The sequence below is a fragment of the Rhea americana genome, unplaced genomic scaffold (genome assembly GCF_003343005.1).
Source record: "Rhea americana isolate MKP2758 unplaced genomic scaffold, rheAme1 scaffold_21, whole genome shotgun sequence".
NCBI classification, from domain to species: Eukaryota; Metazoa; Chordata; class Aves; order Rheiformes; family Rheidae; genus Rhea; species Rhea americana.
The window spans coordinates 1,644,090-1,661,654 of record NW_028186258.1 but is presented as its reverse complement, the minus strand read 5'-3'; the positions used below and the strand labels follow the sequence as shown (position 1 = coordinate 1,661,654).

The 17,565-nt window shown below is 44.9% G+C and overlaps 2 protein-coding genes across 3 annotated transcripts in view; one reads left to right on the top strand and one right to left on the bottom strand.

Annotated features, from left to right (window-relative positions):
- The window catches only part of MYO15B (myosin XVB), a 47,238-nt gene extending 44,072 nt beyond the window's left edge, over positions 1-3,166 (top strand). The window contains 4 exon segments of the mRNA XM_085304513.1: positions 810-943; positions 1,420-1,553; positions 2,031-2,168; positions 2,421-3,166. Coding sequence (XP_085160639.1) covers positions 810-943; positions 1,420-1,553; positions 2,031-2,168; positions 2,421-2,480 — 466 coding nt within the window. The 3' untranslated portion in view covers positions 2,481-3,166.
- A 1,249-nt stretch (positions 3,167-4,415) lies between these two features.
- The window catches only part of RECQL5 (RecQ like helicase 5), a 40,232-nt gene continuing 27,082 nt past the window's right edge, over positions 4,416-17,565 (bottom strand). The window contains exons 9-20 of one of the 2 annotated variants that reach the window (XM_085304514.1): positions 13,871-14,098; positions 12,275-12,374; positions 11,729-11,765; positions 10,897-10,955; positions 10,674-10,750; positions 10,098-10,191; positions 9,474-9,614; positions 7,329-7,999; positions 7,035-7,113; positions 6,022-6,273; positions 5,794-5,866; positions 4,416-5,693 (exon numbers count right to left, since the gene is read on the bottom strand). In XM_085304514.1, coding sequence (XP_085160640.1) covers positions 5,572-5,693; positions 5,794-5,866; positions 6,022-6,273; positions 7,035-7,113; positions 7,329-7,999; positions 9,474-9,614; positions 10,098-10,191; positions 10,674-10,750; positions 10,897-10,955; positions 11,729-11,765; positions 12,275-12,374; positions 13,871-14,098 — 1,933 coding nt within the window. In that variant the 3' untranslated portion in view covers positions 4,416-5,571. The remainder of the gene's footprint in view (positions 5,694-5,793; positions 5,867-6,021; positions 6,274-7,034; positions 7,114-7,328; positions 8,000-9,473; positions 9,615-10,097; positions 10,192-10,673; positions 10,751-10,896; positions 10,956-11,728; positions 11,766-12,274; positions 12,375-13,870; positions 14,099-17,565) is intronic. The other variant, XM_085304515.1, reaches the window with a different exon arrangement.

The following is a 17,565-nucleotide window of genomic DNA, read 5'->3' as shown; positions in this document are numbered from 1 at the left end:
ATCTCAGGGTCATTAGGGTGCCACAGCCATTTCTTGTGGCTGCCAGTTCCACATGTTCAGGTTACCAGGAAGGAAGTGTGTGAGCTTAGAGATGTAGGTTTTTAACTGGGCTGAATGCTCTTTTGCTCTTTCTCATGAGGGCTAGTGTTTTCAATTTGGGCACCTGAAATCTGTGGTGAGGTGCCTAATAGGAATGAAGGTGTCCTTGGGTACTAGGAAAGGTCCTTAGGCCCCAGCTTCTGTCCTGCAGCCCTCCTAAAGCCCTGAGCTTTATTTTCACATTCACTTCTTCCCGTATCCTTGTGCACTCTGATTCAGAGTGGTGTTAGTAGCAGGATGTCCATCAAACCCCCTTAGAGCATCAGCATTAGGAGTCAATGGAATAGCCCTGCTGGGCACGGGGAACTCTGCTTGGTGTAGTGCTTTGGAGACAAAGGAGCAAGACAGAGATGGAGTGGGTGTTTTTCAGCTGAGACTGCCTATGAAACAGACACCTGGTTGTTCTTCCATGCTACAGTTCTTGCCTGAAGAGCTCCTGTTGTCTCCGGAAAGGAGGGATTTCTCTCAGTGCACTAATCAGTGGTACACAGCTTTCTTCCCTGTGGAAATCTGATTGTCTCACTGTCTGTTTCCTTACACATTATTCAATCTGGACACTACCTGTTGTGCTCTTCCCTCTCCCTCCACCCTCGCCCTCAGCCTTGCCAGTGAAAATTGTTGTCACATCCCCTCCTTGCTTCTAACTCCCCTGGCTGAACTTTCTGTTTTTGCTGGGCAGGGGGTGAGTCAAACTCTGCTTGTTGGCACAGGGAGGAGCTGAAGGAATACACACCAAAGCCCCTGCAGTCCCGCATCAGCCCCGAGGCTCTGCAGAACCACGTTGCCCTGCTGCTGAGAACCAGGGAGCCACTCCAGCCAATGGATGCAAAAATCCAGTTTATAGGTGAGGAGATGTCCAGATCTGCTAGTGTAGCCCATCCTGAGCATGATGGCAGCTGCCTCTGAACCCACTTTTTGGGCAATTCATGAGCTTGGCAAGGATCTTTGGAGCCTGGAGTGGCCCAATACACATGATTCCCTGACAGCCTCTCCCTGCAGTATGGCACTTGTTCCGAAGTCTGCTGTCATAGTACAGGTTCCACCTCTTGGTAAAAGCCTGCAACAAATTTTCAGAGCTTTGTATGATTATATTTAAATTGATATTCTGGCTACATGCCTGTTTTCAGCTCTTTAAAGAATAACACATACATTCACGTTGCTGACAACTGAACACCAGGGACCTAAGGGAGGAGGGAGAAGTTGTCAATTTTTAATGTAGAAAAGCTTGGAAAGACATGTAGCTTTTGACTGTCTCAGGTTGGTGCAGTAGATTCTTGGCCAAAAGATGCTGACTGAAAGCCACCTTTTGCTTTCTTACAGAGCACATAATCAAATTGCCTTTCTTTGGCTACAACATCTACCTTGCAGAGAGAGTCAGTGATGAGACAATCCCTGTGCCCTGTTTCTTTGGCGTGAATAAAGAACAGATCATTGTGGTGGATAGTGCTGTCCAGGTATGCCAGACAATTCTTCCTTCAAGCCCAGAACTGTGATGCCTGCCAGACACTAGCTTTGACTTTTAGAAGAATGTGTGCAGGAGGAGACTGTATCTACCTGCATGATAGCCATTCACTGTAACAACAGCTCTAGCCCAAAGCAAGTGACAGACAGTGGTAAAACAGATGTGCATATTGCCATGTGCTCTTTCGTAAGCACAGTCATCTTGGAAACAAGCATGGTCTGTAGTAAAACCAAGCCTAGGTCACATTCCTGTTTGGCTCATTCCTGCAGCAGCTGTATGAATAAGTTGGCAGCAGGAGCATAGCAATTACTCTGGCCATTGTGTTTTTTCAGTATGCATTGCCCTATGCCTCACTCCTTTTCTCAGCTTTAAAGAGACTCTTGAGACAAATCTTCCTTGACCAGAATCAGGTGGGTTTGTTCTTAAAGAAGACTGCTGGAGTTCTCTATGTCTTTTTCTTCTTGCACAGGTCTGCTGTGTCATCCCACTGAAAGAGCTGCAGAAGATGCGAACTCTGCGGCCTGTCTCTGACAGCGGGCTTCCTGGTGTGGAACTGAACTATGGCTCAGCAGCTAGCCCCAGGACTCTGTGGATTGAACTGTCACAGGTGAAATGATCAGACTTGACCCACAGCTTTCTCCTGGCAGTTCAGAAATTGCCCTTCACTGCCCAGCTGAGCCACTACCAAGAGACAGTAGTACTGCTCTTTTTTCCCTCCAAGAGGTGGCTGGGGCAGCTTGAGTTCCAGTGCATAGCTGATACTTAATTATGGGAATATTTCATTATGATAAGCAGGAACTTCTGGGGCAGCAGTAAGTAGAGAATATTTGATTTGTATTTTTGATTTGTGTTTTGACAGGCTAAAGAAGTGTATCACACAATTGTTGTCATCTTGAGTCAAACTGAATTTCAGCACTAGAGCCTGAGAAGAGAAGAACTGACCAGGCAGAACAGCACAGGTTTCATTTCTTCAGGCTTGTTCAGTGCTTCTTGCCTTGTCCTCTGGGGAGGCCTTTCACAAAAGACATCCTTGATCTCTGCTGCTTTCCAAGACTGCCACCACAGTGATGGTCTGTTGATGAACTGACCCATAATCTCACCCCACATGACTTGCAATTCAGTCCCAGTGAGTTGTACTCTTCCTTGAAGTGATGTATGCACTGTCTGAAAGAACCACACAACACATTTTTCACACCATTGCTTTTTCATACCTGCTCCATCCCAGAGCAGCCGAGTAGACGGAAGCACAAAGGCAATTGCCTTCAGGCTGTGCAGTGTGGTATTGTTTTTTCTCTTTTTATGAATTAATGAACAGGCACAAAGACTGATGCTTGCTGGAGATTTTTGTATGAGAAAGCAAAGCCAGGGCTATGATATGACTGCACTGGCTGCTGGTGTTTTCCTAAGACTATTTTTTCTCGATCTGCAAGAGATGCCCTGCAGCAGGGTTTATGAAGCAGGAGCTTGTAGAAAGCATCTTAATTACAAAGTAGATCAGTGTTAATATGCAATTTACCGTATGTGCTGGGTCACAGATTGAGCTGCAATGGTAAGAATGTTTATTGTTAATTAATTTCTTACTGACATAATTATGTGCATCTTTTTCCTTCCACTATAAAGAACTCAGTCATGCCCGTGCAGCTGTCGTACTTCAATGATGGCTGTACGCCCGTGGAGAAAAGTACTCAAATGGAACTTGTATTACAGCAGAGACTGAGAGTCCTGGGTTGTATAAAATGCTTAATTTATTTTAATTACTGCAGCTATCTTACTGAAATAAATATACCTGCATTTTAGGGGACTGCAATAAAATAATCACGTAATAGCTATTTTGCAGCTATGATATGATAGATCCTAGTTTAGATATAATATGAGAAGGTTGACCTGCAGGTAACTAGAAAAGCTTGAGGAAAAGGATGTTACTGTAAGCTGGGAATGGATCTGAGGGTGCTCAATGCAAGCCATGACCCACAGCTGACTCCCTGCTGGTGAGCTGATACTAGCAGTAACAGCTGAGTCTTTTCTGTCAGGAACTTCACCTGCAAGTGCTACTTGCTGTGGCCTTGTAGGTCCCAGCTGAGGCTGAAGTGCCACCTTTCCCCTTCAGCAGCGTTGCTGCAAGGCTGCGGAAGCACCACAACAACAGGAAACACAGGAAAAGAGTGCTGAGGCTTAATTCATCCTTCTTCCCCCCTTTTTTATGAGCTTTTGCTACCCTCCACTGAGGCAGAGCTCTCCACAGCTTTTCTGGTTGGAAATGCCAGACATGGTGATTCAACACTGTTTCACATAACCCATGTCATAATGATCTCTTGTAAGAGCCGCCTGATTTACAAGCCACACACAGCATTTCTGAGAAGTTCACCTAGCCAGCCAGCAGCTGAACTCTAGAGACAGTATCCCACTTAAGTGGCCAGTGATACAGGATCTTTAATGGGAAGGGGAAGTGGAAACCACCAAGCAACAGCTGAATTTTTTTTTTTTTTTTTTTTTTTTTTTTTTTTTTTTTAATGTGCAAAAGGCTTCTTATAAAGCTCTCTGGTCCTACCAGTGAGCTCTTTTGGTCCCACTAGACCAAACTGAAGATGAAAGTGACCGAGTTAAACATTTCCAAGCTTCTCTTCTGGTTCTAGCTGGAAAAGTCCTGCAGCTATCAGGATTGGAGATGTCTACTGCCAAAGACTTTCCACCCATCATATCCCTGTCTTGCATTCATTAGCTGCATGTTCAAACAAAAAGAATGAAATTTCATGGTTGTGTTCACAGTGATGGAGCATGGAGCATTGTCTTAATATAGAACTTACTAAAGACAAGTTTATTTGATAGGTAAGAAAGCTTCCAAGAAGACTCCACAGCAGCTGTAACATAATTTTATTGTCAGTTCTGCACATACCCTTCAGTATATTAAAAAAAAAAATCTGTTGAGTACAAGTGATTCAAAAACCTGTTTCTTCCATGGCTTCTCAGGCTGTGAATTTCTCTAGCAGCACTAGTACCTGAGGCCACCATCCTCTTGTAGGCACAGAACAACTGCAGAACCCAACAACAACCCAACAGAAAGGACTTCTGCCTAGGGATCAGGTTATTTAAAGCACACCAATGCCCTACAGGTTCAGGTCCTTATATAAATATAGCAGCAGAGGCACCGCAGCATCAATCTGAGGGCCACAGCAGTATGCTAACCAGTTGTGACAGCAGCGTTGCCCTCTGTACTGGATGCTGTGGGCGAGGCACAGGGAGCAGATATGGCTTTAGGGGTTACAAGCAAATGCTGAAAAGTGTCAACAGCCTTGGTGCCACCTTTGGAGACTTAACACTGAAAGAACATCACCACTTAGATTAAAGGGCAGGCAGAACTAGACACAGTTAAAAATTTGTTAGGATTAAAACAAAAAGAATCTGAGTTTCTCCATCTTCAGAAAGCAGGCAGTGCCCACATAGTAAAAACAAAACTGTGCCCTCCAAGGGAAAATGTTCCATCCAGGAACTCAACCACCAACTCCATCATTGGCAGCCCTGAGCAAAGCAAGTGAACATGTTTGTAGCATAAGGCTTCTATTGGTAACACTTAATAAGAACGCAAGAGATGGGAGAGTAAGGGGAAGAGCCGTCTAGGGAGCAAGAGGATGCTATCCCAAAGCAGAGTCCCAACTGGAAAATCTGAGCCCTTCCCAGACTGCTGCGGGGAGCAGAGGTTGGAGGCACTGCAGAACACCTGAGACAGCAGCCCCTAATCTACACAGCAGATGCAGACTTTACACCTCCTGGCAAGATGTGCTGGAGGGCTTCAATGCCCTGGTTATTGGAGAAACTCTCCGTAAGTTCACAGGAACTAGTTTCCTGGAAGTGTGTATCACTAAGGTGACACTGAACAGAAGAGAACAAAAATGCAGTGGGAATAAAAAAGCTCCATTCTGCATTTTCACGAAACTCTCCTTGGCTAAGTTTAGCAAGATCCCGTGGTTCCCCCCCCTCCTCAAGGAAGAAAAAGAGCCAACAAGATGCAAAGATTATCTCTCGGAGCTCTGCAGCTCCTGCCAGTCTGTCTCGCTCTCGCATCTGACCCGTGTTTTGAAAAATTCCTTGATGAGTCTTTGTGCTTCTTCCTTCACTGCAAGAGAAGAAGCACCACCTTTGAGAAGATACTTAAGACATCTGCCCCCTTTAACAGATCAATCCACTTAGCATCAAAAGAACCCAAGATTGTTGGTGCTCCCCAGCTACCAACTCACCAGTCTTGCGGGCAGGGTTCTGCTCTTCAGTCAGTAGGTGAGAAAGGTGCCGAGCAAAGCCCTTAAACAGATCCTGCAGGGATGGGAAGGAGAAAGAGTAGGAAGTCGAGATCAGTTCATAGATTCATACCACAGGAGTGCTGTAAGCATCTTTCCCTTCTTGGAGCCCCAGATCACTAGATAGATTCAGTATCCTTCTGCTAGAGAGGGCCTTGAACCATGCCCTACCTTGGAAGCAAATTTGCCACCCTTGTAGAATGGGGTCAAATATTTGACAACGATGTCTGCTGTCTCTTTGAGGGACATGCCTTTGGTCACTGGCTGGATAGTCTTGCTGGTTCCTTCTTTATCACACTGTGATATGTTTGGATCAAAAGTCACTTTCTTCTTTGCTGGACCAACACTTTTGCTTTCTGGCTGGGACAGAATAGAAGACTTTGCTGCTGTCCGTAGCTTCTTTTTTGCAGGACTTTCTTTATCCTGGAGACAAGACGGAAGAAAACAAAACCCTTAATTCCTGCAGCAGCATTAGCCTTCCAAGCAGCCAATGCCTTCTGAGAACATGCCTCTTTGCAGCATGCTCTTCCTATAGTGAATACCATACAAGAATCTGTATAACCCATTCCTCCTCCTTCCTGAAGACATGAAGCTGTGCAGCCATGATATCATCTTAGTTCCCAAACAAAGGAAAGGGACTTTGAAAAATTTCTTTAGGAGTAGCATATTTAGAATTAGCCAATGCCTTTATTAGGACAGGTAATTGCTAGACCCTCTCTTACACAGGTAAGTGATTGATAGGAAAATATCTTCCAGACTGTCTACTGATAATGCACCTCTCAGGAAGAATCAACCACCACAGGAGAGCTGCATTCCCATTCAACTTGGAATAGGAAATAAAAAACTGTGCTGTTGAGGGGAGAGAGCTACTAGGCAGTCACAAACACCAAATGCAGAACCAGGGACTGAAAGGCAAGAAAGGCTGCGTCCGCAGTCTGCTGCTGAGTGGTCCTGTGAGTTACTGGCCGATAGCTGCAGTCTGGCAAGGGCCCAGTGGGCAGAAGGGGCATACCAAGAGCGCAACTTAACCATGGTTTTCCTCTTTGCTGTGACTGCAGCTGGGCTCTCCCCAGACAAATAACACTATTAGGCAAAGTTCAGACTAGGAACATCACTCCCAGAGAGAAACTTGGAACAAGCTGAACAGAAGGAGCAGAGGAAAACAGCATCTGTTAAACTCTTACCTCATCTGATCCTGGTCTCTTCCCATTCTGACCTTCCCCAACAGCAGTTAGCTCAGTTTCTGTGACAGTTTCAGCAGCACTAGTATGGGAAGAGTGGAGAGAAGGACAGTTTTAATTATTCTATGGTAAAGACGTTACTGCATTCACTGTCAGTGGCCTTGAGACTCTTCATGATAAAGCACGAGCCTCCCTCCCCAGCCTCTAACATGCATTTCCAATTTCCAGGACAAGGCTGGTGGAGCTCTGCAGGTAGTTAGTAAAGTAACGTAGAGAGCAGAGACATGGAGATTTTACCTGAATTTTTCATCAACTTCTGTCTGAAGTAGTTCAGATTCAGCAGCCTGCGGGGGCTTAAACTCCTCCTCTCTCTCAGTCAGTGTTCCTTCCATCTGCTCCAACTCTTGATTTTCTGCCAGGCAGTGTCCAGTCACATCCTCTCCAGAGACATCTTTGATTTCCTGAGGTATCAATTTCTCTTGACACGTGCTCTGAGAAGAAACCTGAGGTAGTGTCCTTGCAGAACAGCAGTCTTCCTCTACTGAGCTGCAACTTGTGGCTTTAGATGAAGCTTTAGTGAGGGAGAAGAACTTGGAAATGTCCTGTGATTCTTTTTTGGCCGCTTCTGCTAGCATTTGCTGCTTCTTGCTAGGTTTGGCCTTCTTAGGAGGGCTATCACAAAGGGAAACTTTTGTGTCCGGACTGGACTGTTGTCCCTTCTTTTCAGGAAGCAGTACTTCTCCCTCTGCACTCTCACACGCTGCTTTGGTTGCCATTTCCTTCTTCTGGAGAACAGGGATTCTGGTGTCCAGTTCTAGATTGAAGTTGCAGTTTTCCTGCCCATTTGGGCAATCATCATCTGTTTTGACAGGCTTGGCATTGCCCTCTTCTACCTTCAGCAGTTCTGAAGCTGTCTGGAACAAGCTGGATTTCTTTGGAAACCCAGCTCCCACACGCTTGGGCTTGAACTACAGAGAAAGGAAGAGGAAGACGGATTTAAGATATGAGAGCATTAAGAAGGCTTCATGTGCAGAACCCTGAAAGGAGCCAAGTTTGCATTTCCTTGCCTGCACTGTCACAGCAGTGTACCAGGAGACAGAAGAATGGCCTATTTTTGAGCTGTGCAAACTAAGGAGGAGCGGAAGCCAATTTGCATTCTGGAGCCAATGGACAGACTCCACCAAATTAGGGACTGGCCTTTAACATAGGAGGACTATAGGACCAGGCAAACAAACAACTTTGACGGTAAGGGAGAGAACAGAAGCAGGAGACTAGACAAGATGCACATGATGAGGGATGCTGAGGGAAGAAAACATATAAACATCTTCTGCCCTGAAGAGCTTCAGTGGATGTTGCTACTAAGGTATATCAAGCAACCAGACTGAGCCAGGGTGTCACAGCCACCCAATTCTGCTGAGGGGCCTTTTTTCCTGACTGCCACATTGAGCAGGGCCAGCAGGAGTTGAAAGAGAGTTTCTTAATTTTGTGGAGCCACAGATGAGGGAGCTGAGTTCTAGCAGGAGATTCAGCAGAGGCTAAAGGACTAGCACCTGTTGCATTGTGAACAGATGCATCTTAGGATCCTCATTTTGATGTGGAGGAGGCAGAGCATCCACATACCTGAAAATTTTCAAGAGTGGTCAACTAATGGGAAAGATACCTGATAAATAGTGGTAGACCAATGGAGTTCACTGCAGCACAGGAATTGGAAAGAAATGCTTCCTTCGTTCTGATCAGATGGAACTCTCTCTGGAGCATGCCTATAAGCCTTGGGGATGGAGCTACCAGGTCACAGGGAGCCTTGCTTTAAAAAGGCAAACTGCAGTGCAGAAGTCTGATTCCTGCAGAAAGCCAGCTGGGTTTGTTTCTAATACACACACACCCCTGCTGAAAAGCCACCAGACGAGCTTTGGTCTCTGTTACTTTGGGAAAGGTAGTATCTGCCCGTGGATGAGGAAAGATTAGTGATAAGCAATATGATATGAGGGAAAAGCCATTCCTGAGAAGTCAAGCAGTGACTAACCAGGACAAGTCCTGAGTGCACCCCAGGAAAGCATGCTGTATACCACGGTGCACACAGCCATAACCTGAGATGGGCTCATCATCATAACCATCAACTGAGCTATCAGGGAAATGGATTGGGCTGAAGACATAGGAGACAGACAGCATCACTGGATAGAGCAACGTAAGAAAAACTTATTTGATGTATGGCCTGCACATATGCTATAATCACCAGCATGATTAGTTGCTCTCACCCCAACAGCTTCACAGACAGGAGACAAAACGGTGACAGAGAATGCAATTCCAGTTTAAACATACAGCTATAGCCACACAAACTTAAAAAAAATTTTTAAGGGAATAGCCAAACCACATTTTTCCTTCCTTGTCTATCCCACCCACCACATTTTTCCTTCCTTGTCTATCTCATCCGTACTCACTCACCGAGTAAACCTGGGATGCGGGGAGGAAGTCCTCTTCTGCTGGATGTCCAGACTTTGTCTCCATGCTGCTGTGGCTACCAGTTCCTGACCCAAAGACTGTGAACACTTCTCCTTCTTTTGAGGCCTTGTTGATCTCTGCTACCTGAAGAGAAAACAGAAATGCTCTACAGTGGCTAGAAATCTTGATGTATGCTTCTCTCTCTATGTACCGAAAGCCTTAGTGGCAGGACATGTATCTTCCCTGGAGAGACACCTATTTCTAGGATAGAAGCATCCTGAAAGAGACTTCTGTCAGCCAGTTAATGCAAACCAATGTTCCTCTAATGTCAGTGATAGTCTAGGAACTCTGCATTCCCTTTATCGCTACACCCAGATGATATCTAGATAAGCTTGCACTGATACATAGGTTTTCAAAGCCTACAGGCTGAAGCCAACAAAGATGTGAAGCCAGTGTGATTGTGGCTCCTCCTGGAAACAAAACCATGAAGAAAGATTTAGAAGACATCCAAAACAAAGCAAAGCTGCTCATCCATCTTTTCCTGCATGCATTCTACCATATTTCCCCTTGAGCTAAGGCCACACCTTGTTTAGAGGTCAGGGAGCAATAGCAGACCTAGGGCCCTACCTTCTTTAACACAGTTGCTTTGTACGAGTTAGCCATTTTACTGGTTCGGAAAGCTTCATACTCCAACTCCACAGCACAGGCATGAGGGTCTGACCTGTAACACAGGCTGGGGTGATTTCTGGCAAGACACACTTCTATATCTGTAAAATGAACACTGATGCTTAAACATCTTCCAGAAAGTATGAAAAATTCACACCCTTCGCTACAAGCATAAGTGTGACTCCTGATTAAGGTATGCAGGGGTGACTTGTGAGGAAATGAAGGGGGTGGTAAAAACAAATTTAAGTCCAAGTTCTCCTCTTCAGTTGCTGGATTTGAGGAGTACACTATTGCCATCTTGTGGGACAGGGAGGAATTGTGATTCCTAGAATCAAATTGAATTAGCAGAACTGGACCCAGGAATCCTCATGTCTAATCCTAAACTCACCACAAGAAGGACACTGTTAACGAAAGCTACATCTGTGGACCCAATAACTTAAAAAGGTTATTTCCTGAGAATGGTGATCTTGCTTAGGACAGAGTCGGCCCCATGTTAAAGGATACAGTTTGCTACCCCTTTTCTCTCTTAACTCATACCCTTTTCCTGTTGCTGTTGGAACTTTCTGGTTATTGGTCAAAGCTTCTTCCAGTATCTTCAAGCAGTGTTCCCGTCCCTGGAAAACATAGGATAGTTAGACATGCTCTGTGGAAGTCATGTTTCCCCTTGAACTTGATCTCTGAAGGAACAGGAATGAGGAAGGTAAAATCTTTGCTCTCCTTTGTGAGTCAAGAAGATTGAAAGTTAAACAGCGTTTTTTACCTTCACTGTGAGCTTAGAGATTCTCCTGCTGAAGGCATCCTTCAAAGGGCAGTCTGCACCTACCACAGAAGAGACATTTGGGAAAGATGTCATAGCAAGACTGGGGCTGATGGAGAACATCTCAAATCTCATTAGGAAGGTGCCAGTCCAATACTGCTTGGCATGCTCTTCCCTGCACAGTCACCCCAAGAGCCACTACAATTAGCCCCTTACCTGGAGAAGCTACAAACTCCAGAAGAGCAGGCAGAAGTTGAAGTGAGATTTCTCATTCTGGATGGGAATGTCTACTTTGCTAGCTTATGACTGGCAGCTCTCCAAAAACTCCCCATCTCAGGAAGCACTTTTTTGAAACATCCTACTTCTTAGAAAACCCAGTTCTTTCCCTCCCCCCTGCAAGAGCAACCAAAAATAAAGAGGCTGAATAGAGTAACATGAACTATTTACAATGGTTTAAGTACTGTGTTGCTAGACAGGGCTCCAAGTAGCACAGATAAAAATGGCAAAGTTCCTCAGCAGTTTTCATATAGCCCAATTGATTACTGCTGCATAACCACTGCAGAAAAGAGAGACCCTAAAAACCTAGAATAAACAGGGTTTCCCTTCTCTCTTGCTCGTTTAGAAAAGCTGTTCAGAAAGACGCATTCCGTATCTTCACCCCGAGCAGGACTAAGCTCAGATTGATCTCCAGCCAGGCTTCCACAGCCAAAAGCCTAACCTTTGTGCTTAGGATTGGTACCCCTAGTGTTGATGCAACATAAATTACATGCAGCTGCAAAATACAAGACTCCCTTCTCCCAAAGAAAACCCACTATAAATCAAAGAAGGTATTTACTTGGAGGAACAAAATCTTCCTTTTCTGGTTCTTTGCCCTGGAAGAAAACACAGATCAGTCAAACATTTGCAACCCTGCAACACACACGCAGATCTAGGAGCGCACGAGACATTCTTTATCTCCCTGCTTCAGGGAAGATTAGTGATGAAATTATGAAGGTGCTGAAAAGGCAGCAAAACAGAGGAAGGGAAGCAAAGGATGAGACTCAAAGCCAGACATTCACCTTCACATGTACAGGAGAAGCTAAATGGGGCAATCTGTTTTTACTAGTATCAAAGATGCTAAAGACAACTGGATCCACTTGATTAGCACTGCAGAGATCAATACATAATTGAGTTGAGTTCGTTCACGTTTCAGGACCGACTCAAAATACAGAGAGCATGGCAAAAGCAGAGGTAATCGGTAAAAATCAGAATAAGCCACAACAAGGAGCAATAATTGACTTTCAGTAGTGCCAGGAAGCCTTTAAGTCTGCAGCAGAAGCTCACAGCATAGATGCTAAAAGCAAACAACCTATGCATCTCTTACAACGTGACATCAACTCACTTTGCGCAGACTCATCTGCTTTTTGTAGAAGTTGTTCCACTCCCGTTTCCGATTTTCTTCATTGACTTCATCCCCATTCCCACTGCCTTCCTCATCATACCTGGATAAGGCAAGAGAGGAAGAGTTAAAAACTTTTCTGCAGGCAGATGCAACATTAGGTGGTTGTAGCACAGGCTTTGGAAATCCCGGTATTTACAAAGAAGAGGTATTTCAGATCCCTTCTGAACAAGTCATAGCTCTTAGTTTTGCTACCATCCCTCAGGCTGGGCAGTACTCTCCTCCACAGAAATTCATGGGATTAATAGCAGGTAACTAGTGTTCTGAGAATGGAGTGCTCCATTTCAGAAGCTCTGCCAGCTTCTCCCATGGGGTTGAGCAGTCACTGCTGCCAGCTGCCTCTCTCTTTCTCTCTCTCTGTCTGTTGTTGCTGCCCTTGCAGTAGAGATAGTAGAACTGGCACAGCATCTATTCTTCAGCTGCAGTTGCTCAGACTCATCTATTAAATGAAAACACCATCACTAATATTATGAAATATTGTGCCTTATTCTTCCTAGATGTAACTCAAGAGTTTACGGCCTTCTACAGATGCCATAGCCAAAACTTCCAGGTATCACAAACCAAAACTCTAAGACCGGTGATTAGTACAGCTTCTGATGAAAAGCTATGAGCGAGTCATGTAGAGGCTCAAGAAACCAAGTGGCAAACTGTGTTGTACAGCAACAGCACTGTCTGTGTCTTATCAAGTCCTGGAATCAAACAGACTCAGGTCACAAGTACAGAAATTTCCTCCAGCTCAGCTGGAGTAGCCTGAAGAACAAAGTTACAGTTACTCTCCAGCCATTCAAAGTAAAGCAGAGGGGCCAGGCCAGGCTGCTGTAACTCACGGCAGAGCTTCACGGGCAGTGCAAGCAGGGAAGGTTGCATCCTGCCTGACCTGCACAATGGTTGCAACCCGCCAGGACACCTATCTTCACCTTTTAACATGAGAACTCTTGTCTCTTGTGGAGAGCAAAGGAGAAGAGAAGTTGTCATCTCCACACTGCCAAGTATTTTACAGAGTAAGTCATATTTCCCATGGCACATCTTTTTACCATCAGTCTGCTAAAATATAGCAATCTTTAGAAGAATCTGACACTAGCATCCCACTACATTCTCTGTGATGGCTAAGTCCTCTCAATGGTCCCTCAGCCTGCTGGTCCCTTAGACAGCAGTACTAAGCCAGGAATGAGTGCTGGGCCATATCATACTTTGCTTTCATGTCTGTCTCAATTTAAACATTTTGCATTCTTGTGACTGTGAGCAGGGGCTAAGCTGACTTACCCCTTTCAAAACTTTCAGGTTAGTTTCTTGAACCAACTACATTTTGCAAGGCAATTCTTATGTCAAACAAAACAGCTTTTGGCTCTCTGAGACATGCATTTGATCAAGGCTGCCAAAGCACGTGGAAAATGAAATTCCAGCTCCTGCTGCCAGAAAGTTACAGGAAAATACCACATAGAAATGTGTGGCAGGAAAATAGAAGAGTGGCAGGGCCTGCAGCTGGAAGCTCCTCTCTGATAGCTCATGTGAGTTGAGTAAGAGCTACCAAATACAGACCTGCTAAAACCTCTGCAACCTCGTCTTCCTCCTTCATACAGCTCTGGATCGTAACAATCCCAGGAGGAACCTGTGGGCCCAATGCAGGTTTTGCTCCAGCTGTTGCTGCAACGCTCCAGTGACTCCAACTGCCTTTTCACTGCCCCTGGGTTCTTGCAGTAATCGCAGCACTTGTTACAAGGTGGAGTGACATCGCCAAAGTACTTCGCTATGGCAGCATGGCGACAGCTAGGAGACAAAAGGGAAAATGACCTGGTAGTTATTTTCACTGAAGACCTCCAAACCCCCAAGAACAAGTTGTCTTTTGATGACCTCGAGTCTTTTTTGCCCAGGGAATGCTGATTCCAGCAAGAGAGAAAGCGATCAAACCCTCGAGCAGAACTGGGGTTCTGTTCATGGCACTTGGCTTAAGGGCTCTGTGCCCTTCTTTCCCCACGTGTAATAACAACAGTGCCATCAATCTCCTCTGCAAAATGCTTTCAGATTTTGAGATCTATACAAAGTGTAGTGGGTTAAAAATGCAGTTATTAATTCTGCATCGTTGGCCAAATATATTCCCTGTGAACCCTGTCCAATCGGAATGGCTCTAAGATAAATATGTACAGAAGTCATTTTGTTCCCTACGCTGCAGAGTTTAGAATATGTTCATGTATTTCACATTGGAAAGCTTATAATTTTATAGTTTGTGGTTTGAAGGTGAACAAATCTACGTTTGAAAAAGCAGGAATGTACAACAAATCACAGAAATAAAGTCTAGACTAAGGTAAGAGGGAGCACTATTCAGAAAAGGACGTTTGGGTTCTCGACTTGCTTCAGATCAGTGGTCAAAGTTCTGGTAGAATCCAACATCCATGAAAACTGTGATGAAAACCAGTCCATTTGCTCATACAGTATTGCACAACGAGTTCTATGAGCCTTAGCAAGCTAGGCACATGAAGATGATTAATTTTTTCCAAGAATTTTCAAAGATTTCTTCCAGACATTAGTACTTTGGGTTACATAAAGGAAAAAAAAAAAAGATTGAGTGACAGATACATGCTCATTAGCAATACAGACAGAAAGCAATTTCTCTTCCAGAACACCCCCTTAGTTAAACCAGTGAAGACACTGTGATTTTGCTGGAGAATGAAGAGCCAGTCAGTCACTTTTTCCAGGAAGCTGGTGAAGTTGAGAGGATTTTTTTTTGTTTGTTTGTTTTTGCTTTTAAACTTGGATTTCATAGCAGAGGTGATCAGTTGTCTCTTAATTAAAATCCTTATACCAGACACAGTTACTTCACCAGGCATTTAGAAGCCAAATCCTGCAGCCAGGCAGCAACAAGAGTTATTTTAAAAGAGAATTATTTTATTGCAAGGAAGATCAAAGTGGAGATTTTCCTTCTCTACTAAGGACTGCCTTCGTTGGCTTAGCAGCTTGGTGTGCAAAATGGTTCATAGATGAGAAAAGTAAGAGACCGAGCACTTTTTTTATTCTTATTAGAAACTCGTTGAAGTAAGTCTGAACTTGCCAGGAAGCTGAGTAACAAATGCAGTTTGCCTGTGAGTGTGTGTGTGTGTGCACGCGTGTGCATGTGTGTGCATGCATGCAGAACATAACCGCATGTCTATCAAAGCATCACAAATAAACTCTGTAAAGGTCTGCAGTGGCTCTTGGCTCACTCATTCCCACGGCCTGGAGGTTAATTTACCAAGCAGGAGAGCGAGCGAAGCAGCAAAGCAGCAGGTTCCAGACTACTGTCGCCAAAGCGATGAAAAGTGTGTGCTGAAGTGTGACGGACCAGCACCGCTCAGGTAAGGAGCGCTGGAACAGGGATGACGTTGTGCTCCCCGGGGTAGGACACTGAATGCCCAGAAAGGGCTACTACAAAGCTGGCTTTATATCCCCCTGCAGAGCAGCACTGACTCACTCTCCTCTTGCACTCAAAGAAAGAGCTCCTTTCACATGGCAGGGAAGGGTGGGGGGACGGGGACGACACATTCGATCCCCTTGTCTTGCCTTTCCCAAAGAACTACTGGCGCTGCCTGTCCTGCCAGCGCAACGTGATAATAGAAATGTCAGCAAGCTGCAAGTCAGCTTTTTGTTCCCCGGAAAGAAAACAGGCAGGCGTTCTCATTAGTCCCTGTCTCTCACACACACACTGATCCGAATTAGAGTTAACTGAGGCATACAGCAACGGTCAGGCCCTCTCCCCTCCTCTTACAGCCTACTCACCATGCGTATGCTGGGGAGAGACACCCACATGCACCTCTCTCCCCCAAAGCCAAAAGGGATGTCCCCACAGAAGTGTTTTGGCAGAAGATCAGCTCTGAAGTCGCTAACATTTAGAGTTTCAAGTTGCTGGCTTATCAAGTGTGTGAAGCCAAGCTCTCTTGGTCCAGCCTCCCATAACTGCCTTTATCTTCACGCCAAATTACCCAAATCAGGGCCACAGCCTCACTTGAGCTAACAGTATTCCTGAGCATCGGGACAAGAGAAACTCAGTTGCAAAACTGAGTTTGCAATCCCAGAACTGTCAAAAGGCCACAAATAAGTTCACTAACAGGAATGTACGGGAACCACTGCATTAATGCTTAACTGAAGGCAAGAGGTCCTGATAACTAGCTAGTTATGCACTGACACTTCCTGAGTCACAGTCACAGGATAGTATGTGGGAGATGGAGATCTGGTTTACATCAGCTATTGGCAGTTTACAAGTCCTAAACTTATTTAGCCTTTTAAATAAGCAACTTTTTTAGTTGCCTCTCCCATTCTTCAATAAGAGTATGTATAAGCTGAACATCTGTCTCTAAAATGTCCAAAAAATCATTATTTGAGAGATCCTACCTTAGTTTTGCATCATGCCATAGGATGAAAAGCAGAAAACAATCAAGTTTTGTTAACATGTTTTTTTTTCTGCAGCAGTAAGTTTCAGGAAAGTGCTAAACTGACCACACGGATATCTGCACCATGCCTCCTTTCAGTACTACCTGCTTTTGTACATCAGATAAAACCGTAGCCCTATTCCTGCAATTCTCACAAACAGATGAGCCATCAGAGAAGAAACAAGGTCACGTGCCTCCTAAAAGAAGCTTTGCCTCTATCAAAATACACCAGGAAAAAGTGTTCCCTTGTATGAGCCAAAGAAGGGCTCCCAGCCTCATGGGAAGAAGTCCCTGAAAACACACCAAGTCTTGGAATAAAGCCATGAAGTCAGAGCATTAAAAAACAAACAAACAAAAACATACAAATTATTTAGGTAGATGCCAGCTGCCAAACGAAAACTATTTAATAAGCTCTACCAAATAAAAAAGGCAAACTACGAGGTGATGAGGTATTATCATTTTGCATCTGTCCAAAGGACTGTATCCTCTACTAGCTGAATTTCAACAGTCCCCTGAGACGAGACAAGCATCAGCTGTCCCCAGCACACAAAAGGCAAAAACCAAGGCATCAAGAGAGTAAGTGATTTGGCCAAGAGCATGGAGCAAAATCACCCCTGCAGCATCATCCCTGCTGCCCTGTCCGCGGCGGACTGGGCTGCGCTGTCATTGCGATTTTTCCCTCTGCTCCTTCAAAGGACACAAGAGAAAAGCTCCTTCCCCTGGGGAGTCGGAAGGAAACGGGGCAGCATAAAGAAAAGTTAACTGCTTTATCGTTATTGCAAGCAGAGAATCAATTGAAACCCCACTCCAGAAAAAGCTGCAATTAAAGGGGGG